The 22,198-nt window shown below is 39.6% G+C and overlaps 1 protein-coding gene across 2 annotated transcripts in view; it reads left to right on the forward strand.

Annotated features, from left to right (window-relative positions):
• Positions 1-10,085: 10,085 nt before the first annotated feature.
• RPRD1A (regulation of nuclear pre-mRNA domain containing 1A) overlaps positions 10,086-22,198 on the forward strand; it is a 43,609-nt gene continuing 31,496 nt past the window's right edge. The window contains exons 1-3 of one of the 2 annotated variants that reach the window (XM_030445845.1): positions 10,086-10,458; positions 21,221-21,350; positions 22,018-22,124. In XM_030445845.1, coding sequence (XP_030301705.1) covers positions 10,308-10,458; positions 21,221-21,350; positions 22,018-22,124 — 388 coding nt within the window. In that variant the 5' untranslated portion in view covers positions 10,086-10,307. The remainder of the gene's footprint in view (positions 10,459-21,220; positions 21,351-22,017; positions 22,125-22,198) is intronic. The other variant, XM_030445846.1, reaches the window with a different exon arrangement.

The raw sequence follows: 22,198 nt of genomic DNA on the forward strand, positions 1-22,198 counted from the left end.
GGCTAGTAAATTTCTCTCTCTAAAAGGTCAAAGTTTGAGGGCAGAGAGCAAGCACCAACTTTCTGGTCTTTTTTTTGCTAAATGGGAGATGACCCTTCTGTACTTTTAGCAGGCCCTTTTACATCTTGAAGCTATGCCAGTGTCCAGCTGACAGGTGGAGAATGGTAAAGAGCAAATGACCTGATGGCAGATAGCAAAGACAGACACATCAGGATGAGGACATCTGGCAGCCATGCATGCATCTGGCAGCCTCCTGAGAGGTATTACCCAGTTAAAATGAGGCACTCACCATATATATACAGGAGATGTCAAGTCAGGACAATTGCCTGTGGTGTGTGGTTACCCTCAGTGCACATAGCAAGCTTCAGATTTCAAAAATAATAGGCTTGCAGTCATTGGACTGGTGGGATTTCAGGTCATTTTCAGTATAAATCATATATTAATTTTTTTTTACAGTATCATATGAAGTTTGTTGGCACAGTCCTGGTAGCTTATCAGACCAATGGAACTCACACAGCTCAAGTCTGCTAGAGCTCCTTCTTTGTAAAAGGAATAATACAGGCACTTCTAGAAATCAATACCTCCCTGTTCTGCCAAGTTCGTCTGACTCCATTTCAAATCCATCACGCCTAGATGATTTTCTTGAGGTTTTTGGAATATCCAGAGAGGGAAGGGATGCCGACAAGACAGTCTGTCAAGTAAAAGCAAACTGACAAATATTTAGAAATTACCTGCCTTACGTGATCAATTGTTTTTCAAAACCAATATGATTGTAAAAATTTGCTTAATCTTATTAAAATATGTATTTATGTGTAGAAAATCTTATCAACCTGTGCCACAAGGACTGTGTCCAACACAGCTTCATTGTCCTTTTTCCTTAAAATGCCTTGAGTGATTCCTAGGTCAGGGAGGTATCAAAAAATTAGCTCTGAATTGTCAATGATGAGTACTGTAACTCTGTGCAAGCTGAAATGTAAAGAACTGCTTAAACTTACATTACTGATAGAAGGTTCCCCTGAGGATACATTCCTTCTTCCATGTTCAGATTGGACCACAGTTAGAGCAGTACCACTACAGCCAAGTGACAGCAGAGGTTGTGAGGTACAGAATTATATTTCAAACACTTCATGGAATTGGAGCTCCTTTCTGCAAAGAAAAAACAGATTATATGTATCTTAAAATTGTGAATCATTAGTTTGTACCCAACCCTTGACTATATAGAAGAATATTCCTGTCCACAGCTCTGTTGTGTACACTTTATTGAATCTGTACATTTTCTTTGAGGAGTGTTAAAAAATTGATTTCTCCCTACACTATGAAACTTAGTGAAGGAATTTTAGTACATAATGATTACATGACAAAAGGACGATGCAGGTCTTGGATTTCTTCTACATTCTGACTTTTAAGTGATCTTTGATAACCTACCTTGAAAATAAGAATGCATTATATAACGTTTTATCTTCAGCACTGTATAGTACTGTTAGTGTTGGGCATCTGATGAAAGGGCAACACAGCAGGGTGCAAGAATCCAGGAAATTTGTGGCATTTAGATACAATTCCTCCTGCTGGATGCCTTACTCATGGATAAGTAAATACTGGTTGAAAATGTGATACGCAATGACAATCTTGGCTGTGATTACTATGAAAGGATAGGGATTAAGATCCCTTCAAGATGGATAAGAAGGGGTAAACTGAGGAGCTAGCTACTGGCTAGTCAGCCTGACCTCAGTCTTCAAGAAGTTTATGAAGCATATATGCCAAGAAACCTCATCCAGGCCTATCACAGAGTATTCCACAGTATCTTCCTAGGAACCCAATGAGACATAGACTAGAGAAGCAGACTATGAGGTGGTGAAGAATGGCTGGATCACCAGGCTCCAAGGTGATCAGTAGTACGAACTCCAACTAATGGGCAGTCACTCAGTGTGTCCCACAGTGTGTCCCACTAACACCAGTACCAGGATCAGCACTGATTAATGCCAACTGATGACCTAGGCAAGGAGAGAGCATGTGTCTCAAGCAAATTTGAAGCAGTTTGGTGGGCACACAGAGAGGTGGAGGTAGGCAGTCAAGGCACTGGAGGGCACAGCAGCCATTTGGGTGGGCCTCAACAGGCTGCCAGAAACATCATGAAGCTCTAGAGAGAAAAGTGCAGAGTTCTGGGGCTGGGGTCAGGCTGGCTGAGGAGAAGCTCTTCAGGAAAGGACTTGCAGGCCCTAGTAGCAGAAAGTGGAACAATCATGAATGTGATGATGGAAAATTATCTCCTACTGTGTAGTATTATCATACCATGGCCAGGTAGAGGGAAGGGATTCTTTCCCTCTGATGAGCACTTACAAGACCATGCTGGGACAGCTGTGTCTGGCTTTGGGTTCCTCAGTACAGAGAGAAAAGCAAAAAACTGGGAAAGTCTGACAAAGGAACACCAGGAAGGTTCAAATTACATACAAACAGAAACAAGGGACCTGTATTTATTTGGCTTGATGAAAAGAAGGCTACAGGTGGATCTAAGTTCAGTCTTCAGGTACAGAAAAGGCAGCTCCGCACTCTTCTGGCGGCGAACAGGGAGAGGCTGAGAGGCGACAAATGAGTTGCAGGGTAAAGGAGAGAGAAAGGAAACTGTATCTGCTATTTCTAAACCACTAGTGACACCTAGTTTCCAAGAAAAATACCAGTAGTTAAATTAGCACTGAAACTTGGGAAAATGTATCAGATTGCATTTACCATGCTACAGGTTCAGTCATTTGAAGATTCTGGATAGCATAACCCCAAATTAATAAACCTTCATAATAAAAACATGTGCATTATATTACTATAAAGGACTTAGAGCTTGCAGGTGTGGCCTTTCAGTAGAAGGCATTGACCCTGTAACTTTCTAGAGACATTTCCATGTTTGTGTTTGTCCTCTCAGGCTAACTCATTCATTTCTCATTAAGGACTGACTCCCTGATTGTCCACACACTCTACTTACTGATGTGCATTGAGACAACCTTTGGGGTGCTAACATTTGGCTCTTCAGGCAGGAAATCTTGGAAGTGGAAGCAGCTTACTCTCAGGCAAGTCCTGCTCTCACAGGCAATACAGAGGTGGAAACAAGCAGGGTCTGGAACCAAGAGCTGCTCTGCTTACAGACCACAACCCAAAAACAATGGAGTACTGGGATGGCCAGGGAAGACTTCTTTCCCTCACACTGGCCCCAGTTCGGGTTAAAACAAAAGCAAAACAAATAGCCACTCCAGGCCCGGAGAACTGTCCAGGGAAAGGTCAGATTCTCATATTTGGGACACAACCAGATCTCTCGCAAGCATGTTGGTCTGGAATTTCTGTTTGCTGAGGACAGAAAGGAAGAAATATGTTGCATGGCGTTCAGGTTCCCACAGTCAGAAGTGGGAAAATGTCAGATGACAATGCCCATGGGCAGCCAGTCTCCCAGCATTGCTACAGCACTCTCTGCTACAGCATCCTTACCATGCTTCCAAACTTTCCTGACCCCTGCTCACCACTTCCCAAGAGAAACAAGAATTCCACTTCCATAGAAAAGAAGGGCCTTTAACTAGGTAACAGCTGGGGCCAGACGTGACAGGATAGGTGAATCACATAGTAATAAAGGATATTGTGGCATGGATCACTAGCAGACAGTGACAACGTGTTTGGTCACCACTTTAGAAACTGCAGATGTCTGATGAAACACGGACTTCCCTTTGCACTCACAGATGACTCCCAGATGCAGCTACTCATATATAGCCCGCTCTGACTATGTTTTGAGAAAGTTATGACAAAATGATGGCACAGGAAAGCACAACAGAGGACCAACAGCCACTATCAAAATTGCTGTTCTCGAGTCATCCTCCTGAAAATGTTGCAAGAGAAAACCAAGATCCCCTACTGCCTGCACAATCTTTCTGTATACCCACGCCTCATTTATTGTTCTGTCCTCAAAAAGAGAGCCCCAAAATACAGTTTTGAGGTGAACAGACAAACATGCATTGGGAAAAGTCAACACTCTGGCAATTCTCTGGTGTGCTTTCAATATAAGAAAAAAAGAAGAGCTAGTATGCATTTAAAAAATACATGGATTTTATTTAGGAACACACACACATTCTTCCTCCCCTCCCTCTCTAGATTTGAGGAAACTGAGGTTACTGAAGTAAGTGATGTTTGTGACAACTTAACTGACCACTAGCATATTGAAGATACAGATGATGGCTGTGTGGTAACAGTCCTACTAGCAGAATTTCCATCCCAGTCTGCCTGCTCTTTTAACAGTAAGAGTTTGGGAATAAACAGACTCCAGAAGACAAGAAGTACTTCCCTTACTGAAGGATCGCAGGTTAATTCCAGGTGCTCTACATGACAGGAAAATATTGTGCATCTGGACAATGTATGTGGATCCAAGTGACACAGACCAAGCAAGCTGTGGTCTACAAGTATATTGCTCGGTAAATTCAATAGTGTATAGACGTAGTCTAGAGCACTACTCCACTATCCTCCTGCTCAAAGCAGTGTCACATATGAGGTCAGACCAGGGTGGTTGTGGTCAGTCCTTTATCCAGCCCAGTCTTCGAAATCTTCAAGGACAGAGACTGAAAAAACATTCTGAACAATCTGTTCCATTACCTGACTGTCCCTGTAGTGAAAAAAAAAAAAAAAATCTTTATATATAGTTGGTGCCTTCTGTTTCAGTTTATCACCATTTTTTTCTCATCTGCTCATCATGCATGTCCATGAATCGCTCCATTTCCTCAATGAACTCCCCACTGGTATTGGAAAGCTGCCATTTGATTGCCCCAAAGCCTTCACTTCTCCAGGTAAAACCAGCCCATTTTCCTCTGTCTCTCCCTCTGGGTTATAGGCTCCAACCATCTCACCATCTTGGTGGCCTTCTGATGGATTTACTCAAACTTATAAATATTTTTCCTCTACTAGGGAAGACCAAAACTGAATACACTATTCCAGATGTGGTTTAATGAGTGCTGAGTAAAGGTGATTAAGCTCTTCCCTTAACCCTCTGGCTATGTTTGTGGTAGTACAGCACAGTCTGCTGGAAGCCATCTCTAAAACCATGAGCTAAGTACACATTAATCTAATATGGTGCCTGCTTCCTACAGTTGATGATAGGTTTCTGGGACATCATGTCCTTTAATGGAACACAAGGGTGAATTAGCCCATTTCTTTTAATTTTAAGTAAAAATTAATTTTGAATTTTCAGAAATTTCAAGAAGATTCTTCACACAATGTATCAATACATTGCAGAGTTTTCCTTTTTCTTGGAAGATAACATTATTTATGTAGAAGAATGTGCTTTACTACTTTTATGCTGTGACTAGGAGATATATGCATTCTAGGGCACATATTAATGATCCATTAATATATTGCTCAGATGTTTAAAATTACTCAGCCTAATGTTTCATGCCTTTCTGCACACCTGAGTTAATACATACCCTGGAGTGCTTTTTTGCATAGTTACAGCACTCTCTCTACTAAGGAAAACTGGGACTTGATTGCATCCATATATTAATCACAGTGTATGTTTACATAGTATGACTTCACTTAACAGGGTAATGATGAAGAAGCCGGATGTACATAGCTGTCTGGCTGAATGCCTGACACAGGAAAAAAAGGAAGGTTTTTTACAGACATCTTTACATACCCTCAGAGGGCCAAATGAATCACAGAAATGCTACAGAGACTTTTTTGTTTAGACTGTACAATCTGTCTTTCTCCATAAAATATGGGAACGCCTTGCTGTATCATACCTCAGTAAGTGGTTTTCGTTAATCTCCTAAGTAGCAAATAATTTCTGACTTTAATGAATTACATTTAAAAGTGAAGTGCTTAGTGGCAGGAACTCATGTAAAAGAACAGTTATTCACCCTGAGATTTTTGGCTTCAGTATGCAGCTCCTGTAAGCTAACACAGTGGGCTTCTTGCTTTCATTTAAAATTGCTTTTGTTCTCTTCTTGCAGAAGTTCACACAAATTTAGCTCAAATATCCATTTATTTATTTATTTATATTTTCTGCCAGGGAGATGTGGTCTCTTAAGAATGTAACAAATGGGTTTTATCATTTCAGAAGAAATTACCCAGATGAATATCTTCTCTCAGTCAGGAATCATTTTACAGCTATATTTCAGGGTCTTCTCTTTGTGTTTCTCCATTTTTCATGCCCCTATTGGGTTAGGGAAGCAGGATCATTTACCCAGAATGGAATCATGAGATGCAACAGCATGTTGTGACAGATGGAAAAATATTTTAAAGTATGAAATTTCATAAATTGTTATACTGATTGAACTGGACACTTGGAACAATAAAAGAGAACTGATATGCCAAGATTTTATTTGTGAGATCCAGGTAGCAATTGGTATGCTAACACAAATTCTCAGATAGGAAACAAGACTGGGAAATCTCATTTCTCCTTTAATATTACTACATCTCTTGGGTGGGACTATTTGAGGAAGAAATAGAAAACGAAGATAAAAGTGACAAAAGGTCAGCCTTATACAGAGGAAGATCTGGTCTGTTCTGAGGCAAGTGCTGAATTTCAGATCAAATCCCAAATGGCTGATGAGCAATGTTTAATAAATCAGTATATGCATAGATTTCTCTACATAGTGGTGTAAGATAAGGGTTCCTAAACAATTTCACAGAGAAGTACAGACTATTACTAAGGATAAATAAATCACCTAGTTACATCTCTGGGCTTCAAGGGAAAGCAGCTCCTAAAGGTGACAGCTGTCTGGGGAGGAGTACCAGGCTGGAGTGCCCTGAAAGGAACAGTTACAGTTAAAATTGACTCTAAGACACATTCATATCAACACACGAGGCAATGGGATACGTAGGCTCAGTGAACAGCAAAGTAGTCAGGGAGTGTATATTTTTAATATAGTTTATACTTCTTGGATTTGGCAGGTAGAGTGCTGTTCTGTAGAGCAAGAGTGGCCAATTCACACTACTACCACCGGAGCACAACCAGTGGCCAGTTTCATGGGGGCTTTGCCTGTTTTGCTTCACTGGGCACTCTGTTAACCAACAGAAACTATCATCACCTTTGCCATTGCTTTGGCCCTATCTGAAAGATGAGAGGTAGGGACTTGGAACAGTCAATCTGCCTTGTATATCTTAATGCTGTTCTGATTTTTAATTTTGCCTTTTCTTTACAGTTTCAGAGAAAATATCTAAACCTGTATTGTCTGCTGTTAACTTAGTGCTTAGTGATGAAACCAACCACATTCCTGTCTTGTGGCAGTTTAATTTTGATCATGACTCAAAGAATACCAGAAGTGAAGCCCAGACAGATTTTCTGAAGAGCAGGTCAGGAAACAGAGTTCGATTTCTGATCAGCTGGAGCTGTTCAGGCACAGAAAGAGCAGTACATACAGGTTTGTGAGTTGGAAGAGTTATGTTTTGAGAGAGACTCATAGTAGAGTCAAGATGTCACATGCTCCAATACATCAGTAGTAGTGAGCCCCCTCTTTGAACTAAGACTTGAAAATAGAAATGCTCAGCTACTTGGCCAGAAAATAATGAAAAAGCAAAGGTATGGACTGATGTGTTTGGGGTTTTTTTACCTTTCACACAATGCACTATAAGCATTGCTATTATAGACACAGATCACCCCTTTGAGTGCTTAAACACTTCCTAGGATTCCCTCAAGGTAACAGAACTTACAACTTTAAATTGTTACTAGATTGAAATTTCCCTCTTAGGAAAGATTTTATGTGGATGTCCCTGGGTGAGGGCAAGAGAGAAATAAAAATTCTGTGACCAGCACATGAAGTGTAATGTACAGTCTCCTAGTGACTGGAGTCTGAAAACGTAATTACATCTTTGAACTACCCCTGGCTTCCCAGTCCCATGTTCTACAGAAGTATCAACCGAGTAATTTATTCACAGACATTGTTTCACACTTTCACAGGGCTCCTTTCTCCAGGAGGAGAACACAGCAGGCAACTACTAACCCATGGTTGTTAAAGGGAAGGAAAGCGGTGCAGAATTTTGTTCTTAAGAAATCAGAGGAAAGATGTTATTACTGTTTGAAAACAGGAACGGGTGGAAGGAAATTTGCCATCTGTTGGCAACTCCGCCCCTGTGGACGTGGTTGAATTTTTTAAATGCAGGTGAATAATGTGTGAATTGTTTCTGAATGAAAGCTGGGGTTTTCAAAACTCCGCAGCAAAAGAACCTTCCATTGTGCATACTTCCTGTCTGAGAGACACTTCACTTTGAGTAAAGCTTGTGGTAAATTTGTATTCACTGGCTGGATAAGCAAAGCTTCTAAAAATACTGATCTGAACATTTACAATTAAAAATTTAAAATGCGATATAAAGAGTTATGGGGAAAGTAAAACCTCAGTTTTGCTGTATACTATGTTGAACAATCAATTGTAGAAACAATAAGTCACTCTTAAAATGTATTTCTTAACAGAGTAAATAACCATCTCAGAGGATTTATTCTTGTTTGTAAGATGTTCTGATCTGGGATGAAAGATGCAGAGGAAGCAATAATAAACAGTTCTACAATCATTACTAAAATTTGCTACCAATTTCCTACTCTTTTCTCTCTCTCTCTCTCTTTTTTTTTTTTTTAACTTTAAATCTACACTTCACTCTTATGTGCCAGATACTTTAAAATCTAATCTTGTATGTGGGAATGTGAGAGAGATGTTGCTTTTGTCATAGTTGCCCATGACTTTTCTTCTACTAACATCAGAATGTGCCTCCAGTAAAAGGCAGCTGAATGTTAGTTACTAGATTACCATTCATTTTTTCACTTTACTAATGTTTCCATCTATCTGTTAGCTTGGTCTTAATTTTACCTCGCTGGCCAGTTCTACTTAATGCCAGAGTGTCCTCTGCTGTGCATAGCAAAAATAGCAGTATATTACAGGCTCTTCACAGTGAAGTGAATTGATAGATAAAGTAACTCTGTAGGGATCTGTGCAGCTGATCATTTAGATTTCTGTCTGAAGCATTTTTGCAAAATCCTTTCTTAGTTCTCCAAGTTCTCATGCTACAGATGATTTTGTCAATAAATTTTTCATTGCAGGTGCCTAACACTCCCCCCTTGCCCTCATGGATGTTTTAAAGGGAAGATTTCACCAAGAACTAATACTAGGATGATTTCCTGAAAACGGGGCATCTTTTGGGACACCTTTTCTGCATGTCAGATATGAAATGTGGAGAAAACTTTATAAAGTTTAGAAAAGACAGTACAGATTTATTTATTAACTATCTTTCTGCTGTTTGGTGAGGATGAACTGGCTCTGTGAAAGGTTCTGGGAATACACCGTTTCAGGGGTGGATACTTTACCACTACCAGGATTTAGTAAGCATTGCCAAGAGTAAGCCATATGCATATTTTTCTAATTAATTCACACATGACCCAAGAGATTTTTTTCCAGCCGTGACAATTCTGTGATTCTCTGAGGTAATTTTGTATCTTAAAAATCCTCTCTCCGAACGACATTAGCTGCAGTTATAATTATTAGCTATGGAAACAGGATTCTGGATAGATGTGTAGGAATTCTTGGAAAGTGTTGAAGCTATAGGAAAATGCCAGTTAGATGCTAGTGTTTAAATAATGTGATGTCCAGGTGGTTTTTAAGAAGCGTAGCTGGAAGCCTAGAAATGCTGACAAGGAGACTAGAAACACTACTTGTGTTCAGCAGCGGGACACCTTCCACGCAAGGACTTGGATCCTTCAGCTTGAAAACAAAAAAACATCTGGAGATGACACAACCCAAAAGCTCCGGAAGAACGTAAAGATGACCAAAGACCCATTTTTATTTACCATTTCCAAACCAGCAGAATTAGCGGGGACTGAACTGAGCTTTAAGGTAACAGGGCTGTGAAAACCCCAATACCGCGCTGCACCGCTCCCCCGCCAACGGCCCCGGCCAACGGCCCCAACGGTCACCCCCGCGCGCGCTGCAGGGGTAAGGGTCCCCGCCTCGGGTCCCCGCCTCGGGTCCCCGCCTCGGGTCCCCGCCTCGGGTCCCCGCCTCGGGTCCCCGCCTCGGGTCCCGTCCCCGCCCCGCTCCGCCTCTCGCTGGCCGCCGCCGGAAGTGATGCCAGGAGGAGAAGAGGGGAGGAGCCGGGCGGCTCTTCGGGAGGGTCGGCTGTCGCCATTTTGTTAGCGCCGGTCTGCGGCGGCGTGCGGAAGTAGCTGCCGGCGAGGCGGGAAGGGTTGGAGTTCGCTCAGCTCCTCCCCCGCTGGGGCGGAGAGGCGGGGACTGAGCGCGGCCGAGCCGGGACAGGTCGGTGGGGGTCGGGGCGGCGGCGGCAGCAGCACTGAGAGGGGTCCGGATATGTCGGCGTTCTCGGAGGCGGCTCTGGAGCGGAAGCTGTCGGAGCTGAGCAATTCGCAGCAGAGCGTGCAGACCCTGAGCCTGTGGCTCATCCACCACCGCAAGCACTCGGCGCTTATCGTCAGTGTGTGGGAGCGGGAGCTGCGAAAAGGTGAGGGTGGTATGGCCGCCGCCGGGCCTTTCCCCGTCCTTGGGTGCCGGGTGGGGCCTTCATCTGGGGCGGTGGGTCTGGGGGCGGCGGCGGTGGCCGCCGGCCGTAGGAGGAGGCTGCCCTCGGATGTGCTGTTGCTGAGTGGAGGATGGCAGGGCTCCTGGGCCTGTCGAGCCGGGGAAGGAGGGAGGGAGGAGGAGGTGCCAGTTCAGCACCTGTGAGCGGAGGTGGTGAGGCAAGTGTTAAGCCCTGGGTTTCGATTTCTTAATGTCTGTGGGCTAGGAGGTGCTTTTCCCCATCCTTTTTTCTCCACTTCCCTTGCTTTTCTCCTTCCCCCATTCTGCCTTCCTCAGGAAGATGCCTCTGAGGAGGTTACATCTTATGTTTTATATGTAGCCCTTCTTTGTGTCAGGGAAGAGGAAAATGGGGAAAAAGAGAAGGAAGGTAGCAAGCACAAGGTTTAGGCCTTTTTGTTTTAATATTGGTAGTTACAGCCTTTCCAAGACGACCTTTTTTAGGCAGTCTTTCATCGAATATAACAGGGGTTAGCTGAAATCCTATTTTTTAGTTAAAATACTACTTGTAGTTAGCTATAATACTGTTTTTCAGTTTCCTGACACGGTGGCTTTGTCCACTTATTCCAGCAACTATTCTTGTAGAGCAACTGAGGATGGCGGTACTCCAGGGAAGAGCAATTTAATGTGTTAAAAGTGCTTTTTTTTCCTTCCAGATTTTGCCATACGATTAACGCCGATGTTCACATAGTAAAGATGTGTATTTATTTAGATGTATTGAGTATTTGATGATGAGTGTGCGGACCTACATTATTATGTCTTTCCTTTTACCAGGAAAGAACTTGTAGCTATGGTCACAGGATCAGTGTCCAAAAGACAGAAATGTCATGTGAAGCTTTATTAGACAGGAGTAGAAAATATATTAAGGTGGCTCATTTAAGAAAACAAAAGTCACTTGCTAGAACTTTACTTTGCTCTAGGAACTGTTCCTGTCTTCCAGTAGCTTCCTTTGAAGCCTCATTAATATGTGGATCTTTAATGGGGAAAGTTGAAGGCTAGAGTTTCAAGTGGAGAGGAAAAATAACACTAAGCCAATACAGGACTTGGGAAAGAGAAATCACTCCTGTAGTTTTGCACAACTAAGGAATAGTTGGCTTGCAGAAGGTAGGTGTAAATGGGATATGAAGAGTGCGTGGCTGCATCACAGCTACCTCTTGTTTAGGTGGCATGACTTCATAGCTAATGTATTCAGGCACCCTTAAAACAAAAATCTTGAGTACAAGCAATACTAAATTTTACAGTATAGTATGAAAATAAGTTCTGTAAACTGTATGTTTTCCCATGGCTACTGTGGTTTTGTTTAAAAATCATTTTTGTGTTATCTTTTGAATATTCAAGCATGAGGTGTTTTTTGTTTTGTTTGGGGTTTTTTTGCCTAAAGAAAGACTTGATGGCATATTTCATGTTACAAAATAAACATGTTTTCACTCTATGCTTCTTATAAGAGCTTGCTTTCTTGTTCTGAGAACAAATGATCTGTCTGCATCTGAAACACTTCATGTTTCTGAGATTTCTAAACATAAGACTTGAATGTCTGGTGTTCTGAACAATATCAAGAAGATATCTTAAGCTAACTGGCACACAGCCTGCATTTTGGTTGCTTGTCTTAGTTGTCATGCCAGTTCATATAAATCTCTTAGCGTTAATGGTCATTCCTTAACTTCAGTAGTATCATAATTTTGCTGTTGTGCTGTTTGACTAATTGGAGAAATGAAATGGTTGAAATAAAGGCCACATGTTTGAAGGGTGACATTGAGAGTCAAGGATAATAATGGTCTTCTTAAGAACTCATGGTATTGCTTTGCTTTTTCTCAGCCTGTTCTGTGAATGTAGCTCAGGACCTTCAGATAAGCATAGCTTCTGTAATTGACTTTATCTACAGTTTGTTGTAGTCCAGTTTATGCTACTTCAACTTAGTGTTTTTTCTTCTTTTTGGAAGTCAACCTTCAAGGTTCTGGAAAGCATGTGATAGCCTACCTCTGGTAGGAATAGGTTAGTTGCTTTCAAGGTTCTCCAAATATTTTCTTCTGGACTTTTAGGACTTAAGTGTCTCTTCATTTGATATATTCCTCTGCCACTTCATTTGAAGTTGGCATAGTTAAGATCCACAGGATGTATTTTAATTTTCCATCTCCAATAATAGTGCTTGAGCTTCATAGATGTTGTCTAACATTTGCCTTCTACTAACTTCTTGATAATTGCAGTGCAGAACTGTAAGACAGTTCCTAATCCCCAAAGGGTGGATCAACTTCATGTTGATGAGAAGGAAAACCAGTACACTGTCATGAAGTGATTTTCATAAAACATCACAAAGCATAACACAGGCAATGAAGCCTAAGTAGAGTTACTAGATATGCTTACCATAAGCTGAAGAAACAGGCTTTCCCTCCTACCTGAGAGGAAAATTCTCCATTTTTGGAATATGAACACAGAAATTACTGGCATTGTCTGCTGCTGTGCTAGCCAGTAGTGTCCTAGAACCAAAAATTAAACCTTGCCTTTCTAAATTTTATCTCCTGTCTTTTTGCCCCTTTTTTATTGTCACTTTCTTCTGCAGACCTTCCTTCTAGCCTGCTCCCTTTCAGGCTCTATGGGCTTTTTTTGGTTTTTTGTTTTTCTTCTGGACACTTCAGTTTTGGAAAAAGATTCCTTTCATCAGATCAGCTTGCATTATGAACCTTTCTGAAAATGTTTTTAGTTATTCCTGAAAACAAGTGGGAGGATCATAGCTCTTCTGTCCCTAAATGTTTGGTTCTGATTCCTTTAATTTTTTAAAATAGTCAGTTTTCTTAATATCACATTGTAGTAGAGGTGAAGAGGCAGCTTTTCAAATGTGCATGTAATTTAGGTGACATAAAATCTTAGTTCCTTTCTGTTTCACTGGATTCATTGATAGTGTTCAGGTCCTGTATTAGGACATCTCTGCTGGTCATTGGTTCCATACACGTTAATTTACAGATTTTCTACAGTTGAGCTTTCATTGATTCTCTTGATGAATTCTTCTGCAAGCTTGAAGAATAGGCACTACTTGCATGTCTTTGCTATAACTTGGAGCACTTAACATGACGTTGGATTTGTCTTGCTGAACTCCAATGTTGCTCAAGTTGTAATAGGACAGCTGATGTAGCTGATTACCGATGAGTATGCATATGTTTTTTTCCCCTTTTATAAGTAATTCTTAAAGTACTTGCATTTAAAATTCATAGGGTCATTCTTAGAAATAAAAAAAAAATGGGAGCAACGTAGTTTTTTGTACTCTAAAACTGATTGTAATGGGGAAGTACTGGTACCTCTGAATTGGACAGACACTACTAGTAACTGTCACAGTTATTTAAAGAAAGGATGTCATCTTATACAACCAGTAGTTTGATTAAATTATGATAAGGAGTTGCATATTATATGTTTCGAGAGACTGTGTAGAGACATGTTGTTTTAATGACTGACCTCAAATATGTGCTAATGGATCAACTGACACTAGGGTGGGGCTGGTCCTCTGCCTGGAGTATTAAGTATTCCTGATTCTGCATCTCTGAAAAAACACTCCTGTGTCACTTGAGGCATTCCACATTTTAGTGTATGTTGTTTGTTTTTCTCCTCTATTACTATGATTACTGGAGAGCAGATTCTGTAGTTAGTGAACTTTTGTTCATTGATGAGTAAAATGGTAAGAAGATTAATAGAATGACTTCAATGTAAATGCCAACTATAATGAAATAACAAATATTTCTACTGTTTTGACAGATAAACAGAGGTCTGCAATGACAACAGAGCAGCTTTTTTTTCCATTCTGGTGTTGGTTAAATGTCTTTAAATATTTCTGCTGTTTTTTTCTGACAATATCTTGTGCTGCTGCTGAAAAAACAGCAAAATATTGTTTTGAAATAGATGAATTCCCTGATGGAAAGCTGGTGCTGGCACAAAGGAAACTGTGAGGATAGTACAATCCCTTTAGGCCACAGCCTGTGTTGGTGCTGTCTTATCCTGATAGTGAATTTGTGTTATCTTGAATTTTGTAGTTGATTTATGGGCACTGCTCTTTCACTACTTTGCAGTAAATTACTTACAGGAGAGTTTGATGCAGGTTTTATTCTAGAAAAGTATGGCTTTTGTTCTTCAGTACTTATGGCAGCTTCATGATTTTTTCAAAGTAACTTGTGTGGATTAACTGTTGTGATAATGTTGCTGCATAATCTATTTTATAGAGACCTTTTGACTGGGGCTTAAGAAATTTTGTGAAGGCTTGAAAAGTGTACACTGAGGAAAATTATTCCTGCTTCAGCTAGATTTCATATTTATGAAATGCAACACTCAAAGTTAAATAGCTAATTACTTACAAGCTTACAAAGTATTTAAGTAGCTAGGTAATACTAATTAACTGTAACGTGAATGCATCAGTCATTCTCAAAATGAAACCGATGGACCTGTAAAAGCTATTTAATTTTGTGCATTTGTAAAGGGATTGACTATAGGTTCATTTTCATACTAGGTAGTGGCATTACACATAGAACTTTGTTGTGTAAGTCTGCAGTCACTGAGTGGCTGCTGAGAAAACCCTTGGGAGAACCCCCTTGAAGAGGCTCTTCTGAGATGAAGATTGTTATTTGCAAATCAGGTATGTTGACTGCACCTCACTCCCTCATTTCAGGATTCTCTGCAGCTGTCAGGGTTTATTTGTTTGTGTCTCTTGCTTTGAAATGAAAAATTCCAATTACATAATTCGAAGTATGAGCTTTTAAGGGTGAATAGTAAGCTATTGTTCACTAGGCTTTGTGTGATACATGCACTTCTGGCTTAAAATGCTTTCTTTAAAAGGAAGAAAATAAAATAAAATTGCTAAGTGTTTTGAGTTTGGGGGTTTGTATTTCAAGCTTCAGTTAGTCCTTAATATTTTTTCCTGTCGTCTCATTTTGTATTAGCCTTTCCAGCTCCAGCTTTGTCTCTTATTAGTTTTACATCCTAAGGATATTTTAGTCGTTGTGTTGTATTTTTAAACCTAATTTCAGATTTAGGTACCTGTCTCCTCAGAGCCTGACATGGCATCCTATATATGAGTCAGTTTCAGAAGCTGCTGAATACTGCTCCCCCCTTTTCTCCTCCCTTGATCACTTGACTTCTTGTTTTGTCCATCCTCTATCACCCCACTGCTGTCACACTGATCATTGTCTTTGCTGCACAGTGTTTCTGGGTTAGCAGAGCCATTTTATGTTGGTTATCTTTACAGCTATGACTGTGTAAGTACATCTGGGCTGCTACATAGGGACATTTTTAGCACTGGACTCTGCCAGGTTATCTGCTATGTGAATATATTATGCTTAAACTTTTTGTTCTGGGGTGTTGAGGTCATTCAGCAGTATAAGAAGCAACTGTTTTCTGCTTATTTATGGCTGTTTGTCGGCAGCTTCTGCTTTGTTTAGTTCCTCTCTTGCTGTAGCAATTAGCATTGATGCAATGTGGTTTTCTGAAACTAGTGGCTGGAGTGGCAGTTGTGGCTGAAAATAGGAAGGTAGAGGGATTGAGAAGGCAAATTGAGAAGGCCTATTAACATTGAACCCAGATTTGAAAGCTGTGACACCTGGCTTACTCTGTCCTGGATACTCAGTCAGCTGCTTTGAACCAGAACCACAGCCCAAAGTTGATCAAATGTATTACCCTCTAGATGTGTAATTCTGGAATCAAGTTCCTAATTTAAAGCAAGTATTTTCTGTACCATGTAGTTTTTCTACGAAGGAGTCTTTCACTACTAGTAGTTGTAAGATTATCTTACTTAATGGTGGGTATAGTGTCATTGGTCAATTGAGAGACTAGATATTGCTTTCCTTTAAATAAAATCAATAAAACTGTGGCTCGCCTTTCTTATTGGTTAGTAGGTGGTTTTGAGGAAGCCAGTATGATACTTATGACAGAGGTTCTTGTGGGTGCCTTCTTGCTTATTTGCATGAAATCTCATCTATGCAAAAATATTTGGAGATCAAACATGAGTAGACAAAGCTTCAGGCAAACTTTAGTCAGGTTTTTTAGTCAAGTTAGAGAAAACATACTTGCTACATACATAGTTTACAAAGTGATCTGCAGTCAGGAGCACAAGATTAGCAGTATCAGAATCTTTCAGGTAAAATAGTTGTGTTTGGACTGTGTAGTCCAGCCTGACTAAATGACTCTAGTATTAGCCCTGAAGGAATACAGTGTGTACAAATCTATATTCGTTTATTGCTTTAGCACTCCTGTTGTGGTATCTTACCTGTACTTCTCTGTCTTCCATCATTCTGGGTCTGAAGTTCAGTATCTTCCTTATCCTAAGACTTGTTGTTGATTCATATCCATTTTGGCATTGTATCAGCCAGGTGAGGCAATGAAAGGAATTAGTTTGTTTCAAGCATTAAGGTAATTCAAGATATACTAAGTGAAATGCAAAGCTTTTGCAGAGTAATTACGTTGGAATGGTTTCTTTTGGTTTCTGACCAACTTTCTCACATCTCTGTGGTAATCTGATGCCAATGGCCTCTTTCCCAGTAATGGCTGTATGCTGAGTTCCCTTTGTCTACAAGCCTCAAAACTCAAAGTCAAGATACTTGGACCCTCAAACTTCGAACACATTCTGTGGGCAGTTTCATTCCCCTTTTTGATAAGAAACACCGCAGTTCTTGAACCAGGGGAAAGTGCAATATTGAACACTTGGTTTAACTTTTTTCACAAAAGAAAGTGAATTTTAAGATTGATAAGTGCTTGTAGTACAATGTGCCTCTTATGGGTTATATTATCTTGGAATTCTCTTTTCTGATGGTATCCTCTCAACTTTTTTGCAGATGCACTTTCAGTCTTGTTACCAATGATGCTGCACTTCAGCTTTCATAAAAGCTCAGATTAACTCTTAGTGTGGAGGGTCAGTGATCTTGCACTCAAGTTTCAGTGCTGCTTGAATTAAAAAAGATCAGTAGGGTATTGTAATGAAAATTTTGAAAACTTAGCAGATGTTTACAAAGATGTCGTAACTTTGCATACAGAGGTATGAAGCATGGTATGACACAGGGAGTGTCCCAGGGATCTTGAGAGAAGTGCTGACACTCAGTTTGCTGCATATATGTAACATAATTCAAAAGCAATCAGGCTAAATCTTCATTTAAGTCTATATTAGAGAAATTTAGTATAAAACCAAACAAAAAAACACCACCAAAAAAACCCCTCTGTAGTTTCTTCCTGTATGTCTTTAGACAGCAAATACTTCTTAGCTCTAGGGAAGAGGTGCCCACACTAGTGGGCACTTTTCTAGCAATCTTTATGGGAGGCCAATTTCCATTGCCAGGAGGTAAACCTGGAGAAGATACATACAGGGTACTATGATGGCTTTAATTAGCAGAGTTCATCTTGTTGAAGATAACATGCTTACAGTCGCCTAAGGTGAAACACTAGATTTTCTTGCACAGAATTGGTTGCTCTTCAGTATTAGAGTTCTCAAAGTATTATGGACTCAAGTGTACGGCCATAGGGCCTCCATATTGAACCAGTAGAGAACCAGGAGCACTAAGGCCAGGCTAACAAGTATGTGTTACAGAGAAATACAGATTTCCAAAAACTAAGACTAAGTCTCTTCACCATAGACTCCTGGTGGCAGGTGAAAGACCTACAGAGTATTAATGGACATTTAAATACATCGGATATGTTTTTAAGATAGACTCAGTTTCAGTTGCAAGGCGCCACTCCAACTTGCTCTCGTTGTGGGTACTTCAAGAGTAATTTGCTTAGTATGTCCCTTTTATCAGCCAACTCCATTGACCTGTCACATTTCAGAATCCAGCACTTTAGGGAGCTGCTTTGGTGAATATATGATAAGCCTAACTGAAAGAAACAACAGTTTTGTTAACACTGCACAGAGCTGTTGAAAAGATGACTGAGTCCAATATGGATGCTTTCTTAGCAGTGTTGTGCTTGCAGACTACTGTTAGAATAGTAGAGATACTATGGGCTAGCTGCTTCCAACACTATACACTGGCATTATGTGCCTTTCAGATCCTTCTTTAACCTAAAATCGTAACTTTCTTTTCCCATTCATTTTCTTCTGACAGTAATAGTGCTTTTTGCTCATAGCCTTGACAAGTGTTGAGGACACTTTTCTGTTTAAATAGTATAATTGTTCTTTGATCCATTTTTGTGTTCTTAGATATATTAAAGCCCAGGGCTGAAAAATAAGCGTTACCAGAACTGGAGATGCTTTAAACAGAACTCTTTTTTCGGATCTGTTTGGTCTGGAATTTAATTTTGTATTTCAGACTTAAGTAGTTAATTTACAGTCATAGTAGCAATAGAACAGTTTGGGGTTTTCCAATTTTTCCAAAGTTGTCAGCCTCAGGTGCTAAAGGTTATGTTGCACTTAAGTCTCATATAAGGCAGAGTGGTATTAGGCCAGTATGTGACTCCTGAAGATTTGTGAAAGCTGAAGGGAACAGTTCTTGAAAGTAAGCATAATTTTTAGCTTTGGAATTTTGCCCAAAGCATTCTTACAGCAAGAGGAATTTATGGTTGAACATTAGTTGTCTAGCCTAATAGTGTTTTGAGAATTTTTGTTTAAATGCAGCTTTGTTTCTGTTTTATAGTAGTTCTGTTTCTGAATTGTAGTAGTAAATTGAAAAGGTAATAACTAGAGGAAATAAGCTTGAACATGACTTCTGGGTTTGAAAGCATACTTTTTCCAAGTACAGAATGTTGGCCTGTTTACTGTAATAAATATATAAATCTAGGCTTTGTGAGAACCCTCATCACCCAACTTCATGGCACTGTGTATGTGTCCTGTCTTCACAAGCTCAGTTGATTTTGTTACTTGTTGGGAGGCAAGAAAGTTAAGGTCTGTCACAAATAAGATAAAAAACCCCTCATGTTTTAATCCGCAGTGATTTACTTTGGTGGTTGGTTTTTTATTGTTTTTGTTGTTGTTTTGTGGGGTTGTTTTCTGTGAAGTGGATGGACAGTTACCTATCCCAGTGTGCAGTTCAGAGTATGTACTATGCAGAACAGTCTGCTTCATTAGATTTTGGGTCATAATTCTGGTCTCATTTAAGAACTGTGGGGCTCATGGTCAGCTTTTGTAAACGATGGTTAATGTTTGTGAGCCCATGAGACAAGACATGTTTTCTAAGATTCTCTCTTTTAATAATTCAGTTTTCCATGTGTCCAAACTATGATTTTCCTGAAACAAAGGTACAAGGTATGTTGCTATAGTGTTGGTCGGTTTTTAATGCAGAAATTAAGTAGCATTAATCTGTAAAATCTACATTTTTGTTTAGTCGTATTTGACCCAAATAAATGAATTTACTGGGCACTTACATGTAGTGACTTCACTGTTTGGAGCAGACTTTTTATAGACCCACCTTGTGTCCAGCACTTTTAAACTAATTCTTTTTTTTGCCACTTTTTAGTTTGCTTTGATTTCAAGCAACTTAATCCAGAACTCTCTTAACATGTTGGATATGCCTGTCCGAGAGGATGGGAAAGTTTGATTAGTCCAAGGAGAAATTCTTCAGAGGAGTCTTTCTATGGTGCAAAATTTATTCTCAAAACCATTTTGTTAGAATAGAAGCATATCGACACATATTAACATTTAATTTTCTATTTGTGTGCAAGGGTTGTGGTTTTTCATGTTTCAGGCATTGGAATGTAAATTAACAAAATAAAATGTTGCCAACTGAGCACAAGTTTTAAGAAATCTTAAATTGGTGTTAATATAGGTCAGAAAAAGCTTGTTTTGTCTTTCAAGAGTCTTGTCTTCTCTTTTTAAAGTCAAAGCATGCAATCTGAATCTGTGTGGCGGTAATGGTTATTGAGTTTTTTTGATGTTAACACAAGGTTAGAAGTATTAGAAGTTGCAGAACTGAGAAACCTGAAGGCTAATGAAGATTAGATAAATGTCATGGTAAATGAAAAAACTAGGAACACTCAGAAAACAGAATAGATTTTAAAAAGCAGCTTGTAAATTGAAAGCTTGTAATGTCTTGCACATTCATGGAAATGGGGTGATATGCTTAAGAAGCTTGGAGAATAGGTACACCATAGTAGCCTGAAAGTGATTTTTGAAAGTTTTTTTTTGGTATTACAACTGCAGACTCAGAAGTGATTTACTGATTAGGATATGAAGGGGGGAATATTGGTGATATGGAGAGGGTGACTAGGGATTGACTCTTCAATTTTTTCAACTATAAGAATGAGGGATTGTTATGCAAGACTGAGTGAAATTCTAACCAAAAGGAAGAGGTTCTTCATATGAATGATCGTGGACCTGTGAGGCTTCATATCAGAGGACCTCATGGGTGTATGAAATCTATGCAGGCTCTAAGAGAAGCTGAAGTATGGGGAAGAAATCCGAAGCTGTCTCAGGAAAACACCTGCAAATGCTTGCACGCTGAAGAATTTACTGGAATATCATGGTTTTTTCTGTTTATTTTTGGATACTGGGCTAGAGGGAACTTGTGTCATACAAAGGAGGAAGAATCTGAGCAAAGAGTTACAGCAGAAGAGAGAGAAGCCAGTGGGTGACCAAAGTTTTGTCACAGTTTTTAATGTAAAATTTGCATGAAATGTAAGCAGTAATGAGAACAGGAGAAATACATTTGTGTTATTTATTGTTTGATATACACGTAGATAAATAGGTATTACTCAGAGGAACTAAAATTTCTAATTATTCTTGTTCATTTTTTTATTAGCAAAACCAAATAGGAAGCTGACATTCCTGTACTTGGCCAATGATGTCATACAGAACAGCAAAAGGAAAGGACCAGAATTTACGAAAGACTTTGCTCCAGTAATAGTGGAGGCTTTTAAGCATGTTTCAAGGTACAGTAAACTTTGAGTGTCCTTCATTGTAGTGTATATGAGGGGGATTTAGAGAAGTCCTTAGTTCTTTTCTCACCCAGTTTGTTCTTGTGTGCTGTTTCTGTATTTGAATTTATTCAATGTTCTTTTGATGTTGGATAGTCTTAATGCTGTTGGTTGAACTTGGATACTAAATTCATCTGCATTCACTCTTTTGCCTTAGAAAGCTGTTAAATATGCCTTAACCTAAGACTTCCTTTCAGTCTGTGTTTATGTGCTACCAAGAGTTTGATGTGTTTCATTACTACTGTGGCATGATTTGTTTCTACCCAGCAGCCATTCATATCATGCATGAGGATGTTAGAGTCAGTAGGGAATTATATTCACAATACACAGCTGCTGAAGCAACAAAAAACTGATTTGCAGTGTTTGCATAATAGGGTTACAAACCTGCAGATTTATGGGTTGAACAAGCAGCAGGAATTAGGCATTATCTTTTTTTTAATGTACTTGCTAAGACATCTTGAACTGCTCTTTGCTTTCTTTTAAAAATGGGATTTTTGTATGTTTCTGAGATTTGACTCCTGATATTTTATCAATATCAAAGTATGTCAAGGTCTTTATGTGAAATATAATCATATGGCAGTCATTTTACCTAGTGCTGATTTTTTTTTTTTTTTTTTAACAGCGAGTCTGATGAGAGTTGTAAGAAACACCTTGGTCGAGTGCTTTCTATATGGGAAGAAAGGTCTGTTTATGAAAATGATGTATTAGAACAACTTAGGCAAGCTTTGTGTAAGTATTTTGTGTGTGTAAAAATACTCAGTCTCACGTTTGAAATATTATTTCCCTGACTTCTCTATTTGTTT

This window comes from Calypte anna, chromosome 2 (assembly GCF_003957555.1).
Source record: "Calypte anna isolate BGI_N300 chromosome 2, bCalAnn1_v1.p, whole genome shotgun sequence".
In the NCBI taxonomy this organism is placed as follows: Eukaryota; Metazoa; Chordata; class Aves; order Apodiformes; family Trochilidae; genus Calypte; species Calypte anna.